The sequence below is a fragment of the Meriones unguiculatus genome, chromosome 10, assembly GCF_030254825.1.
Source record: "Meriones unguiculatus strain TT.TT164.6M chromosome 10, Bangor_MerUng_6.1, whole genome shotgun sequence".
Lineage (NCBI taxonomy): Eukaryota > Metazoa > Chordata > Mammalia > Rodentia > Muridae > Meriones > Meriones unguiculatus.
In genome coordinates this window covers 112,520,981-112,545,063 of record NC_083358.1, presented here as the reverse complement: position 1 = coordinate 112,545,063, position 24,083 = coordinate 112,520,981, and the positions used below count along the sequence as shown (strand labels likewise).

Here is a 24,083-nt window from a genome sequence, read left to right as displayed (position 1 = left end):
ATTAGCTTCATCAAGTGAACTGCACTGTCGTTTGTTCTTTGGGTGGGATTATATAGGATTGTCACTGCTTAAACAGTGAGTTGATATAGTGGCGCCATCAGGCCTGGAGAGTTCTGCTTTGAGAGTTCAAATTATAAACCTGATTTTCTTATGAGCTGTAGTTTCACATTATTCATTTGGATTGGGTGGCTTGAAGTGGTAGATGCTTTTGTTTGTTGTTTTTCCTCTTTTCTAGGAATTCGTCCATTTAATCTAAATAATTAAATTTATGTTCAGAGTTGTTCATGGTATTACTCCATTCTTTTGATGGGTATAGGGATTGTAGAAATATGTCTCATTGTCTTTGCTGGGAAGATTGAAACAGGATTTTACTGTGTATTCCATGCTTGAACTTGTGGTCCTCCAGTCTATACTTCATAGGAGTAAGGATTATAGGTGTTATCCACCATGCCAGGTTTCATGCAGTGTTGATAATTGAACCTGGGGCTTCATCCATTCTAGTCAAGCATTCTACCAGGTGAGCTACGTCTTCAGCATGTAAATACCATGGTTTTGTTGTTGCTGTTTTGGGTTCTTTCAAGGAAGATAGCCCTGGCTATCCTGGAAGTCACTGTGTAGACCAGACTGGCCTTAAATCCTCCTGCCTCTCTGCCTCCTGAGTGCTGTAACTAAAGGTGTGTGCCTTTAGTTACTCCCATCTTCAAGTAGACAGTTTCTCATTGAGACTCCTTCCCCAGTGTCTTTCCGAAGCCCTGGGTCCGCTTCCTCCCTTGGGGTGTCTAGGCACTGATACATACAGGTGCTGGACTCAAGGAATGAAGCTTAGCCAGGCGAATGGGGTTTTCAGGGTGAGTGGACATCAATTGAGGAATTCCAGTTGTTAGCTGGACATGTCTTGGTCACCAGGCTACATGACTACCTCAAGGGTGTCGGAGGTGGGGGTCACTAGACTAAGTGGACCCGGAACTCGCTATGTAGAGCCATCTGACCTCGGACTCAGATGTGCCTGCTTGTGCCTCCTGCCTGTTCAAGGTCGCTTTCATCCTTCATGCCCTGCACACCCATCTTCTCCTGAGGTTTGGGGTGCAGTTCATTAGTGGAGTGCTAACATGGATGAGTAGCTTGGGTTCCATCTTTAGCACTGCAAGAAAAACAGGAGGGAAGGAAAAGGGAATTTCTATCTTCTCTCTACCCTCACTGTCACAGACTGTCCAAGCCCTTGAATTGAGTCCCAGAATGGCTAAGTCTCTCAGGCATCCTAAATTTCTAGCCTCCTGCTTTCCTCTCACTCTTGTTTTCCTTTCTGAAGCTTTTAGTTGTTCTTACAGGTGTTTAATCTACCCATTAGGAATGAAACTCTCCATCATCCTTTGAAATTAGGCTGATCTCAGAATAAGTGCCCATTATTGTGCCTTCTGTCATTTGGATAATTTCTATATGGCCAGTAGAGGCTCAGTTGGATTCATGTGTTTGCTGCTTTGTTTGCTGTTTGCTTGTTTTGTTTTGTGGACATGTCATATTTCTGTACTCCAGGTTGTTCTTGAACTGATGATTTTCCTGCCTCAGCCTGTTAAGTTCTGAAATTATAGGGGTGTGTTTGTGTGGGTGTGTATCTCCATTCCCAACTTGGGATTCAGGAACATTCTTATTGTTTGGTTCTAGAAGACTATCCAAGGCTTCAAAACTTTCTGGCTGGTTGTCAGGGGTAAAAATTCTGGTGTCAGGAACCACATGTACACCTATAATCTCAGCACTGGCAAACTCACTTCAGGCCTGTCCTGTGCAACACAAGACCCAGCCTCCAAACAAGGAAAAATTCTGGCTTGGAGGTGATTGTCCAGGAAAATTTCTCCACTCCCTGGGGACAATCCATGCCCTGTACTCATGTGATCTGAGAATCAAGGTATGTCCCTGGAACCACATGGAGCTATGTGCTTGTACAGTCATTCTCCAGTGTGATGGACAGAGGCTGGTAGAGACATGCCAATACCCAGGCTGGTTGTTCTTGTAGGCTCGAAAGGTAAGGGGTCACTGTTGCTGTTGTTGTCATTATTAGGGCAGCGTGGACATTCTCAGACTGACTCTCCAGGGTGAACTGACAAGAGATGAACTTGAACACATAGCTCAGAAGGTATCAAGGTGTCTGTTGGGGCAAGGCCTCCTCTCAGCCAGTTCTTCCTTGCTGCCAACCCCTCACCCTAATGTTGTCTGGAGCCACCTCTGTTGCCCGCAAGCCTGAGAGCATCTCCCTTTAGACAGACCCAGCTAGCTCAGCCGCATGCTTTGGGAAGTGGAAGACCCCCCCCCACTAAAATAAAAACTAACCCCAGTTTTCTACTAATGTCCCCTGTTGTGTGTCCTTGTTGTGTGGCTGTTCTTGGAGGGGAAAGAAATCAGACTGAAGCTTCTTGTAGGTCTCCGTGTGGGTCAAGGGCAGGAGGTCCTTGTTGCCATGTGGTGTCTGAATCATTTTCCTCCCTCTCTCTGGCAGGCGGATAAGAAGACCTATGCCACACTCTCTGACCGCTCCTCAAGTCATTCTCTGGCGTCAGAACTGGTGGAGTCCTGTGATGGACATGAAGAGATCATCAAGGTGAGCTTGGTCCTTTTTCTTCTGCTTTCCCCCTTGAGATACAGGAAGGGAGTAGATGACTGACAGCTCATAGACTAACTGGGAAGAACAGGGAGATGCTAGCTCCTGTTCATCTTCTACAGGGATTTTAACACCCAGAGTTCAGAGCCTGTAGTGGGTGACTTTGGCTGAACCAGGCATGGGGATGAAGACTTATCCTTTTTTTCTAAAAATAACTTTAGAGGAAAAACAACAACAACAAACCTTTAGAAGAGGCTGGGCAGGTGGCTCAATAGTTAAACACTTGCTTCTCTTGCAGAGGACCTGAGTTGGGTTCCCAGGACCCATGTCAAGTGGCTCAAAATTGACTGTAACTCCAGCAACCAAGGAATCTGATCCCCTCTTCTGGCTTCCCTAGGCAACTGCACTCATGTGCAGTCTCCTGCACAAACATATATGCAAACATGTAATTAAAAATTGTTAAAATACGTGGCTGGGGAAATGGCGTAGAAGTTAAGAGCACTGGCTGCTCTTCCAAAGGCCCTGGAATCAATTTCCAGAACCCACATGGCAGCTGCGGTTGTCTGAGACTCCTGTTCACCAGGTGATCTAATGCCCTTTTCTGGGCTCATAGGGCACCTGACACGTGGTGGGGTTCAGACATAAATGCTGGCACAACTCCAGTACACATATAAATAAAAAGTAATTTTTTGATTAAAATATTTTTTAAAAAATTAAAAATAACTTTATAATATAATATATACTTAGATAATTCACACATGACACAGTGAACTCAGTTAGAATAGTCAATCACTGGTTTTTTGGGATAGCCATAGAGTTATATAAACATCACTGCTTTAAATCCCAGGGATTTTTTTGGTTTGTTTTTTGTTTTTAATTAGAGAACAGGTCTATATAGTCCAGTTTTTGTCTCAGACTTACAGTATTCCTCCTGCCTTAGCTTCCTGAGTCTTGCAACCTCAGATGTATGCCAGCAGGCCTGGCTTCAAAATCACTTCCAGTTATTTCTTCAGCTCTGCCAATGTCTTTCTAGACTTACGTATTCTGGCTGCTTACACATGGAATCAACAGCATGTGACCTGTTTTCTTCGGTTTGCTTTCTTTTTTAAAATGTCTATTTTTAATGAATGTTAATTGCATGTATTAGTGGGACTCAGTGTGACCTTTCCATGCATGCATTTAGCATGTTTTAACAATTGGATCTGTCGTTGTACTGTCAGTCCATATGACAGTATCATCCTAGTTAATGGTTACTGTAACTTTGTAGCTATTTATGAAATAGTCCTTTAAGGTTTTTTTTGTTTAGGTTTTTTGTTTGATACTCAGGGTTTCTTAACTTTTTTTTTGTGTGTGTGAATTTTAGGCTTAGTTTATCAATCAGTTTCTGCAGGACTGTGTTAATCTCTTGGTCAGTTTGGGAGGGATTGCTCTCTGAGTCTTCTGTACAGAAAGACAGGGTGAACTACAAAGTTAAATTTTTAAAGTTTTAATTTTTTATAATACCTAGTTTTAAAATAGAAAATTTGAATTTATTTCCCTACTTAAAAATACTTACTTTGGGTTTATTTATTTTATTCTTTGTGCATGAGTAGTTTGCTTAAATTTGTGTCTGTGTACCATGTGTGTACCTGGTGCCCACATAGAGGGTATCGGGATCTCCTGGATGGTTGTAAGTTGCCATGTGGATGCTGGCAATCAAACCTGGGTCCTCTCTGAGAACAAGTGTTGTTACTTGTTGATCCATGTCTCCAGCCCCTCCTTTTGCTATGTTTTGTAGATAAATAAGGTCTTACATTATAGGCTAGGCTAACTTGGAACTTGCTAAGTAACCCAGTGTGGCCTCAACTCTTAATTCTCCTGCCTCTGCCTCTCAAGTCCTGGGTTTAAAGGCATGAACCACTGAACCCAGCTTTGGAAGCTATTGTTATTATTATTTTTTACTCTCCATTGTTTTGTTTATCTTTTTGAACAGATGTTAATGTGGTAGAGGAAACTTATTGTTACAATATTATAATTAAAACCATATATTATTACCTCTTTTTTTCTATTGTTACTTTTAAGATAGGATTTCACTTTGTAGTTCAGACTAGCCCAGAACTCCTGCCGCAACCTCCCAAGTGAAAGAATTACAAGTGTGAGCTACCACACTGAGCTGTAAATGGAATTTTACTTAGTGCTTTATTTATTTATGTGTTCGTACATGTGTCAGGGTGAGTGCATGTTAGCGTGTGCACGCCTGTGCACCTGTGTACCTACTCTAAGACCAAAGAGGCCACATGGGTGTCCTCTGACACTGTCTGCCTTTTCTTTTGAGGCAGAGGTCTCTCCCTAAACCTGAGGCCTGTGCGTTCTCAGCTCAAATGTAAGCCACCAAGCCCTGGTGATCTCATCTGTGCCCCATGTGGAGCTGGGTCACAGGCACTTGTGGGGAAGCCAGCGAGCCCGTCACCTTGGTGCTAGAATCTGAAGCCTAGCGCTCATGATTTCAAACAAGTGCTCTTAGCCATTGAATCATCATCTCTCCAGCTCCTGTAAATGAGATTTCATCTTTGGATTGCTAATTGCTAGCAATCAGTTTGTACACTGAAGTAGTGTCCTTCCGCCCTGCTGCTCTAAACAGGTCATTCCACGGTGTTTCTTAGGCTGTTCTCTCTTTAAGGTTATGTCATCTGCAAATAGGCATTGTTTTACTTCTTCCCTTCCAAAGTGGATGCCTTTAATTACTTTGTTTTCCTTACTCAAAGTAATTGCATGCTTCTTGAAGAGGGCAAAGCTACCCCATAATCCAGCAGGTAACCACTGTAAACGTCTTGCCGTAGACGCTCACAGACATACATGTGCACTTTTTAAAATAATTTATTTAATCTTATTCTATGTGCTTTAGTGTGAAGGTGTCATATCTCTTGGAATTGACGGTACAGACAGTTGTGAGCTGCCATGTGGGTGCTGGGAATTGAACCTGGGTCCATTGGAAGAGCAGACAATGCTCTTAAACCACCTTAAACCACTGAGCCATCTCTCCAGCCCTTTTTTTCTTTTTTTCTTTTTTTTTACATGTGCACTTTTTAAAAAAGAAAATGAAATTGTGTTCGTATATTCTGTCCTATCGTCTCCTAATGACACATTGTAATGTCTTCTGTGTCTATAAGTATCTGGCATTTTAGTGACTACATAATGTTCCATTAAAGACATGATTTATTCAATTAATAGCTAATTGTTGGACATTTTGTCCTTCTTCATTCATTTGCAACCATATCTCCTGCTTGGCAGAACGCAGATGTGTTCTAACAGAGCGACTTCCTCAGCCGGAGATGCTGAAGTGTGCTGAGAGAGCATCAGGCCGCCTTCAGACCTTTTTTTGTGGGAACTGCAGGACCGAGTCAGAGTTCACCCTTCCAGCTGCTTTTCCATCAAGTTACACTGTGTGGCTGAACGTTCATGCTGGTGTGGTTGTATATTGTCTAGCGGAATTTGTTGTGTTAGGATGAGTGTCTAGAAACAGATTAAATAGGCCCAAGAGTAATACATTCTGGGCTGGCCGTGGCTCAGCAGGAAGTGCTTGTCTTGAATGTGTGAAGCCCTGCGTTGGTCCCCACACTACTGCCCTGAGTAATAGGAATACAGTTCAGCTCTGCTGAGCTGGATCACCAGATTGTCACCTGCTAAGTTGGTGGTATCGGTTTGTTCCTTTCGCCTGAGTGTGGGCTATGCATTTCTTAACTAAACAGTGCTGTCTTTACTGCAGGTGTACTTGACCGGGAGGTCTGGAGACAAGAGGATCCATGAGAAGAACATCAACCAGCTGAAGAGTGAGGTCCAGTACATCCAGGAGGTGTGGACCCCTTTCCTTGAGGGAACACCTACACTGCCTGAACCTTACAGTTTTGGGACTACCTTCTCTTATGGGTTCTGATGGTTTTTCTTTCTGTTCTTTTTATTGTTGCTCAAGTGCCCCATTCCCTCCTGTGTCAAATAGTATATAAGTATTTTTGTTATTTGTGTTTTGAGATGGGACCTTTCTGTGGAGCCCTGGCTGTCTTGGTACTCTATGCAGACAAGGTTGGCCTTGAACTCTGCCCACCTCTGCCTCCTGAGTGCTGATAAATAGCATTTTTGACCTTCTGGATCTAATCCATTAATGAATAAATAATTAAGTATCCTGTGCCTAGCCAACTCTACGGCCTGAATGGTCAGCCACATTCCCAATGCTTCCCAGCCCCTGCCTGACTTATGCATCTCCTTAGCACATAGCACTGGATTCCATATTACCCATTTATTTGTCTTTTGTGTCATGTGTCTTTTCAGTTGTTTGTACAAGAGAGACAAGATTGCCAACTGGTTGGGCACAATTCCTCTGTCTGCAGCCCCTGTGTACAGCTATGCCTGACTGAAAGTGGTATGGGTTGGGTCTGTGACCCAAAGGTTGTTAACTTTCCCTGCCCTGAATCTCAAGTGTCTGGCCCTCTTTTTCCAGGCCAGGAACTGCCTGCAGAAGCTTCGGGAGGATATAAGTAGCAAGCTTGACAGGAATCCAAGAGACTCTCTTCATCAGCAGGAAATACAGGTACTCAGGAATGGTGTTGACTCTCAAGACATGGCCAGGAAGGGAAAGCATATCAGGGATCTGGCTTCCTGAGAACTCTGGGAGATAGGGTTTCTAGCACACAGCGTAGAAAATCTTCTATGTAAGTTGATCTTGCCAAGCTTGGGTGAGCCTAAGTAGAAATGGAAGTCTTTTTTTTTTTTTTTCCTTTTTTAAAAATAAAGATTTAGTGTTTGTGTGCTTATTTTATTTTATTTTATTTTATTTGTGTATTTGTTTATTTTTGAGACAAGGTTGTTCTGAGTCGCCCTAGCTATCCTAGAACTTACTGTGTAGATGGCCTCAGGCTCACAGAGATCCACTAGCCTCTGCTTCTCAAGTACTGGGATTAAAGGTGTGCACCACCACACCCAGCTAAGATTTATTATTTTTATTTTATATGTGTGAGTATTTGCCTGCCTGTTTTTATGTACCATGTATGTGCCCAGTGCGCCAGGAGGCTAAGAGTGTTAGGTTCCTGGAACTGAAGTTACAGATGGTTATGAGCTGCCATGAGTGCGGAGAATCAAAGCTAGATCTTCTGCAAGAACTGCTGTCTCTTCAGTCCAGTCTGTTATTTGTGGGCTTGGAAACTCCTTAGGGGTTCACCACCCTGTCCCTGTGACCTTACTCTGGCTCATGGTGTAGGCTTCGGAGCCATCAGCAACAGAGGAGCAAACATTACCTCAGTCTTCCCCGGGAAGGTAGTGTGGATTCTGCTCAGAGCCAGGAAAGGAATATCCTCAGAGACAGAGCAGTGTCTTCCTGACACTGGGCTACTGAGACCAGAGTTCTGTGTCCTTTGTTTGCCTTTTGGTTTGAGCCAGGTGGTCATTCTCCAGCAGGCCCCTCCCTGGGCTGAAGGGAGTAGTGGCCTAGCAGGGGGTGCCAGATGGGTTCCTCTGTCTTGTCAGGGTTTTGTGTGCTGGACATTTCACATTCATCTTGTATTGGCTGAAAGCAGCACTATCAAGGCCCGTTGTCACACCTGGCTGGTGGGAAGCCCCTTGTCAAGTGGCACCAGAACCTTTTGTGCATAGTCAGGGTCAGGCCACAAAGCCCAGGCCCCTTGTTAGCACAAATCAGAAGTCACACGATGAGACGGTCTGCCTTTGGGTCAGACAGAGTTATAGTGAGAGCTTCTTTCTTGATTTGTGCCTTGTCAAAGCCTGTCAGGATCCCCTGACAAGAAGAGTGCAGTGTTTATGGCAAGTGGTAACTTGTGCTCCTGGGAGGGATGTGGCTCACACATTTTCCACTCCTCTGCAGGTTTTAGCCTGAGGTCTATCTCATCCAGCCCACAAGTTATAATCCCTCCCAAGGCCATCTTGCTACCCTCTACTTTCCGTTTTCTTGTGAAGCACTGGGAATCTTTTTCCCTTGCTTCTTTCTTCTCTTCTGCTTGTTCCCTTCCCACTCCTTTTCCTACTTCTTTTTCCTCATTCCTTTTTCCTCTCTCTTTCCTATAAGATTTTTAAGTTACATTTCTTGTGCATGTGAGCATGCACACATGTGAATGTGTGTATGTGTATGCACTCATGCCATGACACACATGTAGATGTCAGGGATGACTTGTAGGAGTCAGTTTTCTTCTCTGTCAGATAGGTTCTGGGGATTGAACTCAGGTTGTCAGGTTTGGTGGCAAGGGCCTCTGAGCCATCTCTTGGGTCTGTAGGGTTTGACATCTAAGAAATATAATGCTTCAAACTAATTTGCTTGGTTAAATTGTTAACCCCTGACTTTATTTTTCTTTAAACAGGTGGTACTAGAAAAGCCAAATGGCTTTAGTCAGAGTCCCATGACTCTCTACAACAGCCCACCTGAGGTAGGTAATGGGAGAGGCCTTGGTGAGCAATGTTTAACCAGTGGGTAGCATCCTCTGCTCCCTGGCCATCCCACCTCGTACTTATAAAAATCAAACAACAGGGCACAGAAAAGGCAAACATTCCCCAAGCTAACTGCCTAGAAGCAGCCACTGTTGGTGTGTGGGTCCTCCTCAAGTGTTGTCTCTGACTGGCTGCCCCTTGAGTAAGCCTTAAGAGCTTTTAAGGAGTTGATGCCTGGGTCCCCTCCCTTGAGTAACTTCTGAGATGTGGCCTGAGCAGGAGGACTTTTTTATGTTCATGAGTGTTTTGGCAGCATGTATGTGTGTGCACATGTGATCCCAGTCCCCACGGAGGGCAGAATTCCCTGGAACGAGTGTTACAAGCAGTTGTAAGCCACCTCTGGAAGGGCAGGAAGAACTCTTAACTGCTGAGCCATCTCTGCAGCCCACCATCAGGATATTTTACAACTCTTTAAGTGATTCTAATACTTATGTAAAGTCTAGTACCATTGTTTCCTATGCACAGATGCTTATTTAAATACTGTGCTTATTAAACACTGTGCGTACAATTTAGGACCATGCTAAGCTCATTCTTGCTTGCTTTCCCTCTAGCATGCTCTGTAAGCACTTTTATTCCTGAGGCATATCCCCAGACTCCTGGTTTTTGTTTTTGTATTTTTTAAGTCTCTTATTTTTTTTATTTTTTGGGAGTAGGGGAAGGACAGGGTCTCTCTATGTAGTGCTGGCTATCCTGGAACTCACTCTGTAGACCAGGCTGGCCTGTAAGTAACAGATCTTCCTGACTCTGCCTCCAGAGTGATGGACTAAAGGTGTCCACCACCATGACCAACTTTAAGTCTTTTCATGTTAGTTCATAGAGCTTCATTTCATTGCTGTGTTTTAAAGAAATGATATTTGTTATCTTGTGTGATTAAATCATAAGATATATTAACTGTAGAAAATTTTAGAAATTCAGAAACACAGGAAAGTAAAAACAAGAAAAAATTTAACAACTTTAGTCTCTGTCATTGGCAGCAGTGGCCTGTAAGCAGCCTAAGGGCATCACCTCCCCCTTAGGGACTGCCACTGAGGAGGAAAAGCCAGATTCCTATTTGCAAAATAATTGCAGGATTGCTCAGAGTAAAACAAAGTTGGCAAGTTTATTAGTAAAGATGAGGACTGGTACATGTTTCAGCTTCGATGTAGGACATCAGGGAAAGCGAGAGGCTTAGGAAAAAGCACACACGGGTGTATAGGAATGGCCAACTTAGTGTCTCTACAGTGGCTGTTTGTGATCTTGTGGCTTTCTAAATTACATTGCTCAAAGGATGTAAATTACAATATAATTTGAAGACTAAGCAAAACTTAAGTTTTAAGTTTAAAGATTAAGTAAAAATATATGAGGTGGCTTATTTCTTGTCTTAAAGAATTTCTTTTTGTAAATGAAATTGTCAAGTGGTATAAAACATTGTTTTTTACATTTACTTATTGTGTGTGTGCATGGCCATATGGATGCCCACATGGTGTGGAACTCAGAAGACAGCCTGAGGGACATGGTTCTCTCCTTTACTACGTGGGTTCCAGGTGTCAAGCTTGTTGAGAACTGCCAGCAAATCCTGTTACCCACTGAGCCATCTGATCACCCTGTGAGGTGGCTTTATGAGGTCTGGATTTTTGGGATGAGAGAGAAGTGATAATTTGGTCATGTTTACAAATATTTTAGTCCAAAGTAAGCCTAGGTGCATTTGTTATTTTTAGCATCCTTGTTTAACTACCTCTTAGGAAAGTGTTCATGTTTCTGTAAGCACTCTTAGCTTTATCAGTGCTGTTTAAGGTTTTGTCTCCAGCCAGATTCCAGAAGGAGGGGTTTCTTTCTCTTCCCATGGCTTCTCCTTTTTCCTGTTCCTCTATCTTCAGAGAGAAAAGGTTATACTTTGGTAAGGTTTTCTCTGTCTTTTCATCCATGCAAATACTTAGTTACAATTTTGAGAGAGAACCACACACCACATTTCTTTGGTGGGTGGCTTTTTGTTTGTTTGTTTTGTTTTTAAGGGACTCTGTTCGCTTGGTGCTGAGAACTGAATCTAGGTCTCTTTAGTTATTATGGTCTGTACTGCTAAACTACACACCCAGCCTGAAGGCTGATTTGGGGGGTTTGGGTGTTTTGGCCCTTCATGTATAGAATTGAATTGCACTTATCCATTAGTCACGGCACATCATGGTTCATCAAGGCCTCTCACTGGTTGAACTGTTTTTTTTTTTTAATATTCCCACTGACTATAAAATACTTAACATATGGCTTTAACTATGACTGTAAAGTGTTTTCAGTTTATATGATAGATCTATATCTTTTTTCCTGTTTTTTAAAAATTGTTTTGAGAAGATATGTTTTTAGGGTCTATGAACTTTACTGTATAAAATCTGGTTTGTTGAGTCACAAATGATGGCACATGCTGATAATCTCAGGACTTGGGAGACTGAGGCAGGAGGGTCAATGTCAGATTGAAGCATAGTTTATTATTTGTTCCTCTCATATCTAGTTTTATACCTTCTTCTTTTGGTGTTTCATATAACATTACAAAACCTCTCTGTAGTGCTGGGAATTAAGCCAAGGGGCTTTCACATGTCCAGCAAACAGTCTGCTGTTGAGCTGAACGAACCTCTGACATTTTAATTAATGACAAAAAAATATATCTGCATGTCATTGGAAGGGTCCTATGAGAAGAGAGTCAAAATAAATGTGTCAGGGGTGTATCCAGGAGCCTGTCACAGTGTTTTCACTTACCCTAGATGCTAGAGTGAGGCTAGAGAGGAATTGACACGGTAACTTAATTAATGTTCAGATTTTAAGTATGGTTCCAGCCGCATGCTTAATGCTAAATGTGCAGCTTGAATTGTTCCTCTTCCACCAAGCACCATATTTGGCAGATAAGTTATTGGTAATAAATTATAGTAACTCCTGGCAGTGTCTGCCTCAGTGCTTCTCACAAGCTCCAAACTGTACCAAATATTGCCTTCCCAACTTTGGAGCTAGCCTGTGAGCTAGGGCGTGGTGAGGAGTCTTCCCCAGGAATAAGGAAGAATTAGAAGACTGGGAAGCATCTTCTTCCACCCAGCAGAGATTTCTGTGCAGACAGGGGTGAAGAAGGTCTTGCTGCTTCCACCATGTAAGACAGGAGTCTGTGCCAGACTCTCAGGGAGTTATGGAGTTGTGTTTCATGCCTTTGCAGCAAAATGAGAGTGAGCGAGACCCTACACGTCTACTCAGCCCTTACCTCCAGCCCACGGATGGGTGTGTCTGGGAGGGACCGCTAGCAGTCACCTCAGTTAGACAGACACCCTTTTCTTCATCACATCAGATCCCTGAGCTTCATGCTTTTGCTCTTAACCTGTCTATCCAGCAACAGCCCTTTTTATGCTGATCTCTGCATGAGATGTGAAAACAGCGAAAAGATGTGCCTTTGGATTTTGGGGCTGCTGCCCTCTGTGATGGGAGCCAAATAGCCACTGTCCTTGGGGAGCCTAGTCTAAAAGGGAGGGTTTCAGTCTGAAACTGGGACTTGTGATTCAGATCTTTCTTTAATCTTAGCCAAGGAAGGTTGATGGCCACAAATTTTGAGACTGTATATAATGAGTTCTAGATCAACCGGGGGTAGAGGTTGAGGCCTTGTTAACAAAAAGTGATCTCATCTGGAGGAAGGCAGGGCATGTTCATAAAGATAGTGTGTGCCCCCCCACACACACATCTGCTAAGGAGCCACTGAGATGGTACCTGTGGCCTAGTTTGGGTTTGTGCTGAAATCTCTGAGACCCACAAGGTGGAAGGAGAGAGCCACCTGCAACCTCCATATGTGTTCTGTGGCACACACTGCTACTCTAACACATGATATAAATGTGAAAATGTTTTAAAAGAAGCCATTCCTGCCCGGGCGATGGAGGCTCACATCCTTAATCCCAGCACTCGGGAGGCAGAGGCAGATGGAGCTCTGTGAGTTTGAGGTCTACAAAGCGAGTCCAGGACAGCCATGGCTGTTACACAGAAAAAACCCTGCCTTGAAAAACCAAAAAGAAAAAGAAAAAGGAACCATTCCCTTGATTTATTCAAAAGTTACTGTGTCCTAAATAGTTGGGTGAGTTGAGACTGGCCAAGTCCCTTAGGGATTAAAGGAAGAATGTTTTTGTGTAAACAGCTCAAAACTCTTGGTTGGCCTTCCCTGTGTCATGCTAATTCTTTTGTGAGGATGGTCCCAAGTGTAGGGGTGATGCAGGGGACTGATGTCAGATGGGGGATGGACACAGGACATGACAATGACAATGGACGGACCTTCTCTTACCAGGTCATAGATGTGGCAGCTTTTCCTTCCTTTCTGTGCTCCCGTCCTAGGTGGACACCAGCATGACTGAAGATGTTGAGAGCTTGAAGAAGACCGTGCAGGAATTGCTTGCCAAGCTGCAGGAGGCTGAGCAGCGACACCAGGCTGACCGAGTGGCTTTTGAGGTAAGATCTGGCATCTGGAGAGAAGGTGGCCAGAAGGACTGGCTCCTGGATGAAGGGCCAGAGACTTTCTCAGCATGAACTCTGTTTTCCTGGGTGGACACCAGCCTAGGAGAACCACAGTGCTATGAAGCCTTGCTCACCTGCCTGCCTTTCCTTTCCTTAGAGGTGAAGTGCTTGCTGTCCAAATCTGGCCATAGTTCATAGTCAAGTCTTTTCTTTTTCTTTTCCCTGCGGTGCTGAGGGCTGAACTGTCTGTCCCGTGTGTGTGTTAGGCAGTGCTCTGCCACTGAGCTACGTGGCTAGCTCTTGAATGTGAGTTCTTGATTTTCTGCTCTGCGGACATTGGGTATAGTTCTGGTCTGGGACAGCAGACATTCAGAAGTCATTGCTGTGTACCATCATAAGGCTCGTGGTGTCGAGGCAAGGACTGTTGCTATGGTGTTCACAGACCCTCAGTGCCTGGGAGGTATTTCATCTGTGTGAGACAGTGAGTGAATAACTCTGTCTTATCAAAGAAATAGCTGTTCTGGTGGACACGCAGGACTTTGTCACCGTAATCATTGTTATAGTTGATTTTTTAAATTTTATTTTATGTGTATGGCTGTTTTGTCCGTATGTATGTGTGTCACATGTGTGCCTGGTGCTTGAGGAGGCCGGAAGTAAGCATTAGATCCCCTGGGACTGGAGTTTTAGATGGTTGTGAACTGCCACGTGGGTAATGGGAATCAAACCTTCATCCTCTGGAAGAGCTACAAGTGCTCTAATTCACTGAGCCGTCCATCTCCCGCCCCCATTGTTATTTTTGAGATAGGGTCTCATTTAGTTCATATGGACTTTGAAAAACTCCTGAGTCTCTTCCCAAATGCTGGATTATAGGAGTCTGTCATCATGCCTGGTTGGATTTTTAGTTTTTATTTTTTTGATTTTGTGGTCCTAGAGATGGAGTGCATACTAGGCTTCCACACTACCAGTGAGCTGCCATTTCTAGCCTGTAGTTGATTTTGTATAAAATGACATTCATTTTTTTTCATTCATACGTGTGGTGGGTAGGGAGCTCTTTACTGCCGTGGCGTGCATATGGAGGTCAGAGAACAGTTTACGGGAATCAGCTCTCTCCTTCTACCATGTGGGTCCTGGAGGTTCAATTCAGATCATCAGATTCGGTGGTAATACCTTGCTAAGCTTTCTCACCAGCCCAGTCCTTACAGCTGATTACCTTAGAGCTGATGAGACAGTTTAGATAATCTGATTATTCACGTATCACCTAGATGACTACCTATTTCCTCTGTTCTTTGGAAGAGACACGAGGAAAGGAAGCTGGAGCTGCAGCCCTGAGCAGGGTTAAGGTTTTGGAAACATTGAGAAGTGGAGGCATTCCAGACACGCTTATCATTTCTGACTGCATGTGGTAGAGCCTGCTGTTCCTAAAGAAGAGCTGCCCGAGCATCTGCTGCAGGCCCAAGGCTGGGGATCGCAGCAGCTGGGATAGCGGGACTGTTCTTCAGACGTCTGCAGCAGCTGCCCCTTAGGTCAGGTTCCTTCCTGTGAGCAGAGAGGGCTGAGCTACTGGGACAGTCGTTTGGTTTTTGTTGTTGTTTGGGCCTGTTGGTTTTTGTATGTTTGCTTTTTGCACCTCTGATTCTATGGTGAGATTTAGATCATGGCTCTGTTAACTCCATGCTCTGACATGAGTCAGCCTGCATATGGTGTTGATGTACTGAAATGAAAACCCTTTTCTAAGTTCCTGCCCAAGAAACTGGCTCGTTTTAGGCTGATACCTGTTATTGAGGGTTTCTTAACCTTCCTGATGAATAAGATTGTCCAGTCTGCTTTTCTGAACCTGGGGGTATAAAGGGCAATTGGTAGTTATAAATATTGCCTGTCATTTAGTGTGGGTTCCTGCTCTACTGGCTGCCTGCTTTGAAGAGGGATTTGGCTAGGGCGGGTGTGCTCTGTGGACAGGTCCCATTATACACTTTCTGCATCAGGCTTTCTCTGGTCTGATTCTGAAATTGGGAAGAGCCAGACAAACTGGCTGCTTTCTGTCACGTAGGCCTCCCAGAGCTTATCTGGATTCTCTTTTACCAAGTGATCAGGTGACTGGGAAGCAGAGATGTGGGTGGTGAAGTACCCAGGTGGTAGCATGGGTCCTGCCGTTCCCTACCTTTATGATGGGAGAGGATTAGACTAAGTGAACACCAGTTTTACCGAGCCCTGTCAAGCAACTGGCTGTGTGCAAAGAACTTTGTGGCTCTTTGGAAGCATGGAAGAACCTGTGTGGCATGAACTTGCACAGTACTCAGGGGTGCACTGCATCTGAGAAGAACCTTCCCAGGCCTAGGGGCTAGAAGGGATATCTGTGGGACTTGAGGGATAAGCAGGCATTGGTGAGATATAACTAGAGAAAACAAGGCAAGTTCTTTCTTTACCTTCTCATCGCAATGATTGAAAATTCTGCTGTTCATTCCAAAGTGCTTTCTCGTCTGCTGAAAGACAGACTCAGCCTACTGTGTGTGGCACCTGGGGCAGGCACTGTGTTGGCCCTGGCGTGGAGGAGTGAGGAAATGGAAGGATGGGGATGTGTCTTCTGAGTTATTTGTTTCTGAGTAGCAGGGAAGCCACAGCATTGGGTTAAGCTTGGTCAGCACCGGAGGGATTATGGAGGTGTGAAATATGTCAGCCAGGGGGTCTTGATGAACTGTGTGCCAGTTGACCTTGGAGATGGAGTTAGTCTCCACAGTAGTTCTAGATGGGGATGAAAAGTGACAATGTGCTCGCCGCCGTAGTTGCTTCCTTTGTCCCATCTTGGCTCTGAAGCCATCCAGGTTCTTATCCGTCTTTGCCCTTTTCCTTCCACCATTGAACACACACTTCTGCATCATAGATCACACTCAATCGGTATCAAAGAGAAGCAGAACAGAGCAATGTGGCCCTTCAGAGAGAAGAGGACAGAGTGGAGCAGAAATCAGCAGAAGTTGGAGAGCTGCAGAGGCGCTTGCTGGGGATGGAGACGGTAATGGTGATGTTCCGGCTTCAATGTCTAGCCCTGGGGCAGGAAGGGACCTGAGGCTTCTTTCCCTAGTACTCCAAAAGCATCCCTTCCTAGCAGTCATGCCCATCCCTCTGATACCTCCCGGCACTTAGGAATGGAAGGTGTGTCACCCAGCCTCGGTCTCCTTCCACTACACGTGACACTGTTCCCACCGTAGATAGAGACTCTTCTTAGCAGCCATTCACCCCACCTGTTTTATCCAGGATTGGCCAGAGCTTGCAGGTGGGCTTGCACAATGCAGGGCCTCCTTTTCCCTCGGGCAGCTGGGTGAGGCTGGGAAGTTTCTGTATGCTGACGGTGGGAAGGGCTCCCCCTGACAGGGGAGGGAGCCCATCAAACCAGCCCGGCCTGCTGCTCATTGGCAACAGGCCCGGGCCCAGTAGCAGCCAAGCCGCTGTTTAGGTTCATGTCTCACCCCAAGCTGTTGACGTCTGTTCCTGCTACAGGCCTTTTCTTTTGTCCCACTCAGGAGCATGAGGCCTTATTGTTGAAAGTCAGGGAAGGGGAGATGGCCCTAGAGGAGCTTCGGACCGAGAACGCTGACTGCCGAGCAGAAAGAGAAAAGTAAGGGCCCTTGTTCACTGTAAAGCTGGGTGTAGGGAAGAGAGGGCGGGCTATGTAGCCTGCTCTCTCTCTGGAAGGACGCTGGTGCTGATGTCAGATCTTCCACTCAGTGTGCTTACACAGGGTAGAGCCCTGCCCAGGCAGATACTGTTCAGAGGGCTGCCTTCTTCAGGGAGCTCATTTAATGTGTGGGGCAAAGACCTAAAGAAAAGGATTTTTGTTTTTAGAGGTAAGGTCAGACGGAGCTGAGGAAGCATGGGCTGTCACAGCTCTCAGTGCAGGAGGGTTCACTGGATGCATCACTTCGTACTTCTTACCTCTAAAGCAGAAACACTGGAAGTTCCAGAAGGTCATGTAATTTCTCCAGTCTTTTGGAGACAGAACGAGAACGGATAGCCTCATGAGGACTTCCTGTTGCTCTAAGCAGTTCAGATAGAAACCAAGCACTACCTGCTGTCCTCAGAGGCCGGTAGGGGATTACTGAGCATTTTTTGCCTCCAAGGTTAGAGGGTTTGGCAAACTTCCTCTGAGGAGAGGGGATCAGAGGTTCCGGATCAATGGGACCCTCAGCGCAAAGACTGCTTCCTGCATCTTCAGAACTGAATGAGACCTTGACAGGACATGGTGGCACATGACTATAATCTCAGCACTTAGAAGGCTAAGGAGGATTGCTATGGCTCCAAGGCCAGCTTGGGCTGCAGAGTGAAACTCTGTCTCTAACTCACTTCACTCCTTCTGGATGCAGTAGTGGTAGTTTGTACCTGTTATCCCAGGTACTCAGGAGGGAGAGGCAGGAGAACCATGAGATCCAGGCCAGCCTGGGCAACTTAACATAGTTTGGCTGAAAAATAGAAGAACAACAAGCAAACAGTTAAATCTCAGTGAGCCATAGTAGGTCTGATCACCATTATATAAATGACCCTTTTCAAAGTTCAGGTCTACTCCCACTTTAGCTGACCGTCAAAATTACCGTGCTCAAGGGCACCCATCACCTTTCCCATCTGCCTTCAAAGTGTGTGTGTGTATCCAGTTGCTTCCTCAGGTTCAAGAAACTCTTGTAGTGACAAAGCAATACTATAGGTTCTTTCTTCTTCTTCTTCTTCTTCTTCTTCTTCTTCTTCTTCTTCTTCTTCTTCTTCTTCTTCTTCTTCTTCCTCCTCCTCCTCCTCCTCCTCCTCCTCCTCTTCTTCTTCTTCTTTTTTATTTTTTTCAAGACAGGGTTTTTCTATGTAACCTTGGCTGTCCTGGACTCAATTTGTAGACCAGGCTGAACTTGAACTTACAGAGAACTGCCTGTCTCTGCCTTCCGAGTTCTGGGATTACAGGTGTGTGCCACTGCACACATTTATTATAGGTTCTTAATGGATTCAGATGAACAACAGATGGAGTGTTGTATAAGGTCCAGAGGATACAGTGCTGCTGTCCCCAGAGAGTTGGTGTATGCTGTCCAATTGGCCTGTGTATGCATTACACTTTGTTCAAAATTTAGGGGATGTTACAATGTGAAGGCATGTTTGGTTTCTCCCTCAGAGGTGGGAGAGGGGCTGAGGTTTGTAACATTTTAACTAGCCCCCATCCCGCAGCTATCTGCAGACCCCAAGCAAAAATCATTTCCTTAGTGTACTTAAGATCTCCTTAGCATTTCTGAAGATTGCAAACATCTTTCAGAAGCTGGAAATCCAAGACCAGATACATGTCTCCATCACTCCTGTGCTGGAAATTTGTAAGGGTTTGAGGGATTCTCTGTCAAGAATTAAGGACAGAGGGACAGGAGAGATGGCTGAGCAATTCAGAGGACTGGCTGCTCTTCCCGAGGACCTGGGTTCCATTCCAGCACCCACACTACAACTCATGCAACTCCAGTTCTAGGGGATCCAACAGGCACACATTTAGGCAAAACACCAATGCACAGAGAATAAAAATAAACCTTTTTTAAAAAAAAGAATTAAGGTCAGAGAGCAGATATTTCTTATTGAGGATCTTGGCTTTATTTGCTTAGAATAATCCTAGTTTCTACTTAAATCTTTTGAGGTAAACAGAAACTTACACAAGGCAGCCAACTTTCTCCTGACTTTAATACTGAAAAATCTTAATAATAATGTTAATATTTTAAAAAATATTAAGTTTAATATTAAAATATTAAAGGTGTGATGTGCACACCTTTAATCCCAGCACTCAGGAGGCAGAGGCAGGTGGATCTCTGAGTTGGAGACTAGCCTGGTCTACAGAGTGAGTTCTAGGACAGCCAGGGGAACACAAAAACAAAACAAAACCCTGTCTCAAAAAACAAAAACCAAAGCCAGCAACAACAAGAACAAACAGATCCCTGCCACTGGCAAGGCATGGCGGTGCATGCCTCTAATCCTAGCAATGTGGGAGGTTGAAGCAAGGTGAGTGCCTTTGAGTTCAGGGCTACCACCTGAAACCAACAAACCAAAAAAACACCCTGCCCCCTAGTGGCTGCAAATGACTTGCCCTGTCTCTCGTCGGTGATGCTTTAAAGTGCCTGGTTACTTGTTCTTTAGGGCAGGCCACCAGGGCACAGGGACTCACACGTGGAGGCAAGTGTGACTTCACCTCAGCCTCCTGTCTTTATCCCCAGGGCTGCTGCTCTGGAAAAGGAAGTGGCTGGGTTTCGGGAGAAGATCCACCAGTTGGATGACATGCTCAAGAGCCAGCAGCGGAAAGTTCGGCAGATGATAGAGCAGGTAATGGGGGGTGCTATCTTAGCTGCTCCAAATTTACCCTAAGCCTGTGCTTTTTTTTACTTATTCCCCTTGGCCACTTAGTGTGGTCCATGGGCATTAAGGCTGCTGGTTTCTAGAGTTCAGGTGCTGCTCTTCCTCAGTTGTTCCCTAGCACTGTTTTTACATTTAGTTTCTGCATTCTCATTGGAAAAGGAAAGAGGCTGGTCTCATTTATACTCTACATTTTTTGATAAGTGAGAAGTGGAGTCATAATAAACTGTTATTTGTGAAGATTATCAGTCTTCATGCATCCTGCAGATCTCTGCCTAACTGTTCTGCCTGAGCATCAGAGTAGTGTGTGTTTGCAATAGGCCCAGTTGCTAAACTGTTTTGAGACCCTAAGGTTCACCTCACAGAATAGGGAGGGCTCAATTCTTCCCATCCTGCCAGCTACCTCCACATGTGTTTTGTTTACTGCCATTTCTCACTGTCTAGAACACTATGTGATGTGGTAAGCACTCGATAAATGTTCTCTAGACAAATGAGTAAGTAATTTACACTTTTCAAAACCAGAAGGATTGGGTTTTGTATTGTCTGTTATGTCCTTTGGATTTCAGGTTGACCTTCCCTCTCACTCTACCACTCCTGTCTGGGTTTATAAGTGATGAAAGTAAAAGTTTTCTAGAAACACCAATGAAACCATGAGAGGAGTAGAGCTCTCTTTTTGGCTCTGCTGGCTTCTCTGTGACCCAGGTGGAGTTTGGTGAGTGTATAGCTAGTCTTTGCCATGTCTGTTACATCTTTGCAGCTCCAGAATTCAAAAGCCGTGATCCAGTCGAAGGATGCCACTATTCAAGAGCTCAAGGAGAAAATTGCTTATTTGGAGGCGGAGGTTTGTGTATGGGAAAGCCCCCAAGAGGGAACTGGGCTCTTTAGAAGCCTGGGCACAAGGAGGGCCCTTAGTCCTGTCCAGAAGCTGCTTGGAGCTGAGTATCTGGTAGCATTGTTCCATGGTAGCTGAGTTGAGAACTTCCAGGGTACAGCTGACAGTGGTGAGACCTGTCCCTGCTGCAGAGTGCAGAGCAGCATGGTACAAGCCACCTACCATGCACATTTGATCATATGAGCTTTGCTGACAGTGAAGCCAGGCTTTGAGGGAAGAGGGCACATTCTATGGTTGGCATCTCCTCATAGCTCTGATGGTGTGTTCAGTCGGCTATAAAGATGACTTCCTAGTCTCATTTCTGCTTTGCCACAGAGCCCTTCCAGTCTTTTGACCACCTTGAGCCAAAAGGAGATCACTTTGCAAGCCACTGTGTGATGATCTCTGTAAAAGGGGAGACAGATGGGAGACAGGGTATTTAGAGAAAGTGTGGTCTAGAGTTAAAGATAAAATATGTTGGGGAAAACCGAAATAAAACCAAGATTATTTGGGCTGGAAAGATGTCTCAGATGTCAAGAGCATGTGCTCTTCCAGAGGACTTGAGTTCAGTTCCCAGCAACCACATGTAGCTGCCCACAACCATCTAAATGTCCAGTTCCGGGGCACCTGACACTTTCTTCTGGGACTCCAAAGGCAACTGTATGCATGTGGCATACGTATAAATAAAAAGTAAAAGTAAAAACAAAAACTACAAATATTTTAAAAACTAGGCTGTTGACGAAGGCATATGACTATTTTAACTGAAGACAAGAAGCTATGTTCAAGAAATGTATACAGAGAGGAGCCAGAAGTGACTGGCGTTGCTGAGTTGCTGAGGAGCAGGGACTCAGGCAGAGGGTGAACTGTTCTGATGAAGATAAAGGGAGGGGAGAGGCCTGTTTAACAGGAGCGTCCATGCAAGTTAAACAGGGCCTGCAGCAAGCCAGAGAGACCCACTGCAACCTGTGCTCGCCTTTTAGAACTTAGAGATGCATGACCGCATGGAGCATCTGATAGAGAAGCAGGTCAGCCATGGGAACTTCAGCACACAGACTCGTGCCAAGACAGAGAACCTGGGCAGGTGAGTATGAGTGGAGACTGGGCTCAGGAGGATGGGAGAGAGCGGAGGAGCTTTGTGAAGCCTTCCATGATGAGTCAAGGAAGGCTCAAGCCCAGCTTTCTGCCCCGCACCCTGGTCTGAGTTCAGCAAGCTACTTGCTAGCCTGAGAGGACCATGCATGGCTTGTGGAAGTATGTGAACCCCCAAGATTGTATGGGAAATTTATTTATAATATTTGGGTATTGCAGATTTGTGCATATATTTGCATATTTCTAGAGGAGTGTTTTTTGTTTCTAACAGATTGACAAAAAATGCCTCAAATCTTGGGGGGGAAAACCCAAGAATCTCTGCTCTGTCCACTTCTCAGTTGTGTAACTACCCCTGTCTTTACCACCCTTGCCACCAGATAAGTGTGTCGTACAACAGCTTCTCCTCCATGTTATTGAAAATCATTGTTTTGAGCTCTTAGAACTCAAGAGATGAGGCAGCCCTGCACCATGTAGGGGAGGCTCTGGGAAGTACTTCGGATGCCGCAGCACAGCCCTCAGTGGTTACTCTCTCTCTCTCTCTCTCTCTCTCTCTCTCCAGTGTCAGGATATCCAAGCCTCCCAGCCCTAAGCCTATGCCTCTCATCCGAGTGGTAGAAACCTGAGCTGCTGGGACGTGGAAGCTGCCATTGCTGTCGCCTCAGCCCTGCAGAGAAGCCCACCTGTAGGCTGTTGATGCTGGCTCTGACTTCCTGACTACCCTGGTGGCCCCAGGTCTTGGGCTCATGGCCCAGGCTCTTGTCCTCTGCTTGCTGGCAGATAGGGCAGGACCGTCTGTCTCTTTGGGACCCTGCAGACCTTGGGAGGACAGTCCTCTGCTGGCAGAAACGGGCCAATATCCTTATTCACAGTGTTTTTCCGTGTAACAGAGTTTCCCTGCTGTGTACACTGGAGTCTAACTGCCCCCAAGCCAGGCCCTCATCAAGTCCAGAGAAGTGACTAAATTTGTCTCAGCCGGAAAAGCTGGAAGCACAGATGTACAGTGATTGGAGGGTGTCCTGGGGGAATGAAGTTCCTTCGAAAACACAGCTCAGTTCTTAGCAACAAACTATTTGTTTTTCCACTTGGCTCCACCCTTGTACGATGCTGACCAGGGCCTCCCACAGACAGCCAGTGGAGGCTAGCTGGCCTGGCCTGGTCTTAACTGGGGAACCTAAACTAGATAGCCTTGCCCATCTAGGGACAGAGGAATGTACATCCAGGGAGCAGTTTTTAGCAGGAAGATTCTCTAGGGCCATGACTAGTTCGTGTGGCTTCTCTACTGCGGAAGGTCCCAGGCTCTGGGTTCCCTAACCCAGAGCTAAGAACTGTTTCCACTGGGTTGCATCAGTCCCAGCAAAACCACTACTGTATTTATTCTGCTAAGTTATTGCTGGTTTTGCTTACATCTCATAATTGACCTGGTACCAGTGTTCTGCAGCCTTCTGCTAAGTACTTGGGTTTACCTGGACGTGGGGAAAGTATTCTGGTGGGCCTGGCTGGTTCTACAGTGGCGTACTAACTCCCCATGCCTTCCCTCTAGCTAGCTGCTGCTTTTCACTTCTTCCTCCAGAGTGGACCTGTAACTCAGGAGGCTAGTGTCTGTCCCCAAGTGTGTGTTTTCTGGAGACTAGGGCAATCAGGAGTGCTGGGGGGGCTGGAGTGGGTTCTTCTAACCTCTTGGAGCCCTTCCACTCCACAGCAACCTCTACTCCAGCCCTGAATGACCCTGTAGCTCACTGTGTTTCTTATTGTGTGGTCTAGTAGCCTCAACAGTGTTCAAGCATATGAATGTGGGACCATAGGAACAGTTTTAGTCTTAGATCTACTTGGCTCGTAACCAGAGGCCTTCAGTCTGTGTGTTTCTATGTCGTGAGTAGGCACAGGGCCTGTCTTTGTCTATACAGTATCCTGAGACTCAGGCAGTCTCTCTGCAGAATGAGGTTCAACATGATCTCCGTGTCCCTTCAAATTCTTTTCCTGTCTGTGACACAGTCTTTGTATGGTGACTTTAATAAATTATGCTAATATGTCTCTTTGCCTTGTGGGCCTGGTCTCCTTTTACTTCTTAGAGAGGATGAAACATAATATGCCATCTCTTGAACGTGGCATTGTGCTGTCAGCATCAGAAAGGTGTGTTACAGCTCTTATGCTATGATGTGTGGGGAGTCATCAGGCTCGGTGGTCTAAACCTAGCTTTGACCCTGTTTGGGGCAGCGACCTTGTGGGTTCCCCGAGCTTGGCCATCCTGTCCTGATTTGGAAGAGCACTACC

The 24,083-nt window shown here is 45.3% G+C and overlaps 1 protein-coding gene across 2 annotated transcripts in view; it reads left to right on the top strand.

Moving 5' to 3' along the window:
- Tuft1 (tuftelin 1) overlaps positions 1-23,850 on the top strand; it is a 39,962-nt gene extending 16,112 nt beyond the window's left edge. Inside the window, exons 2-13 of one of the 2 annotated variants that reach the window (XM_021648105.2) lie at positions 2,057-2,131; positions 2,492-2,593; positions 6,339-6,425; positions 7,068-7,157; positions 8,935-9,000; positions 13,385-13,498; positions 16,383-16,511; positions 17,020-17,114; positions 19,717-19,822; positions 20,610-20,693; positions 21,704-21,804; positions 22,372-23,850. In XM_021648105.2, the coding sequence (XP_021503780.1) occupies positions 2,057-2,131; positions 2,492-2,593; positions 6,339-6,425; positions 7,068-7,157; positions 8,935-9,000; positions 13,385-13,498; positions 16,383-16,511; positions 17,020-17,114; positions 19,717-19,822; positions 20,610-20,693; positions 21,704-21,804; positions 22,372-22,435 (1,113 nt within the window). In that variant the 3' untranslated portion in view covers positions 22,436-23,850. The remainder of the gene's footprint in view (positions 1-2,056; positions 2,132-2,491; positions 2,594-6,338; positions 6,426-7,067; positions 7,158-8,934; positions 9,001-13,384; positions 13,499-16,382; positions 16,512-17,019; positions 17,115-19,716; positions 19,823-20,609; positions 20,694-21,703; positions 21,805-22,371) is intronic. The other variant, XM_021648106.2, reaches the window with a different exon arrangement.
- Positions 23,851-24,083: the final 233 nt, after the last annotated feature.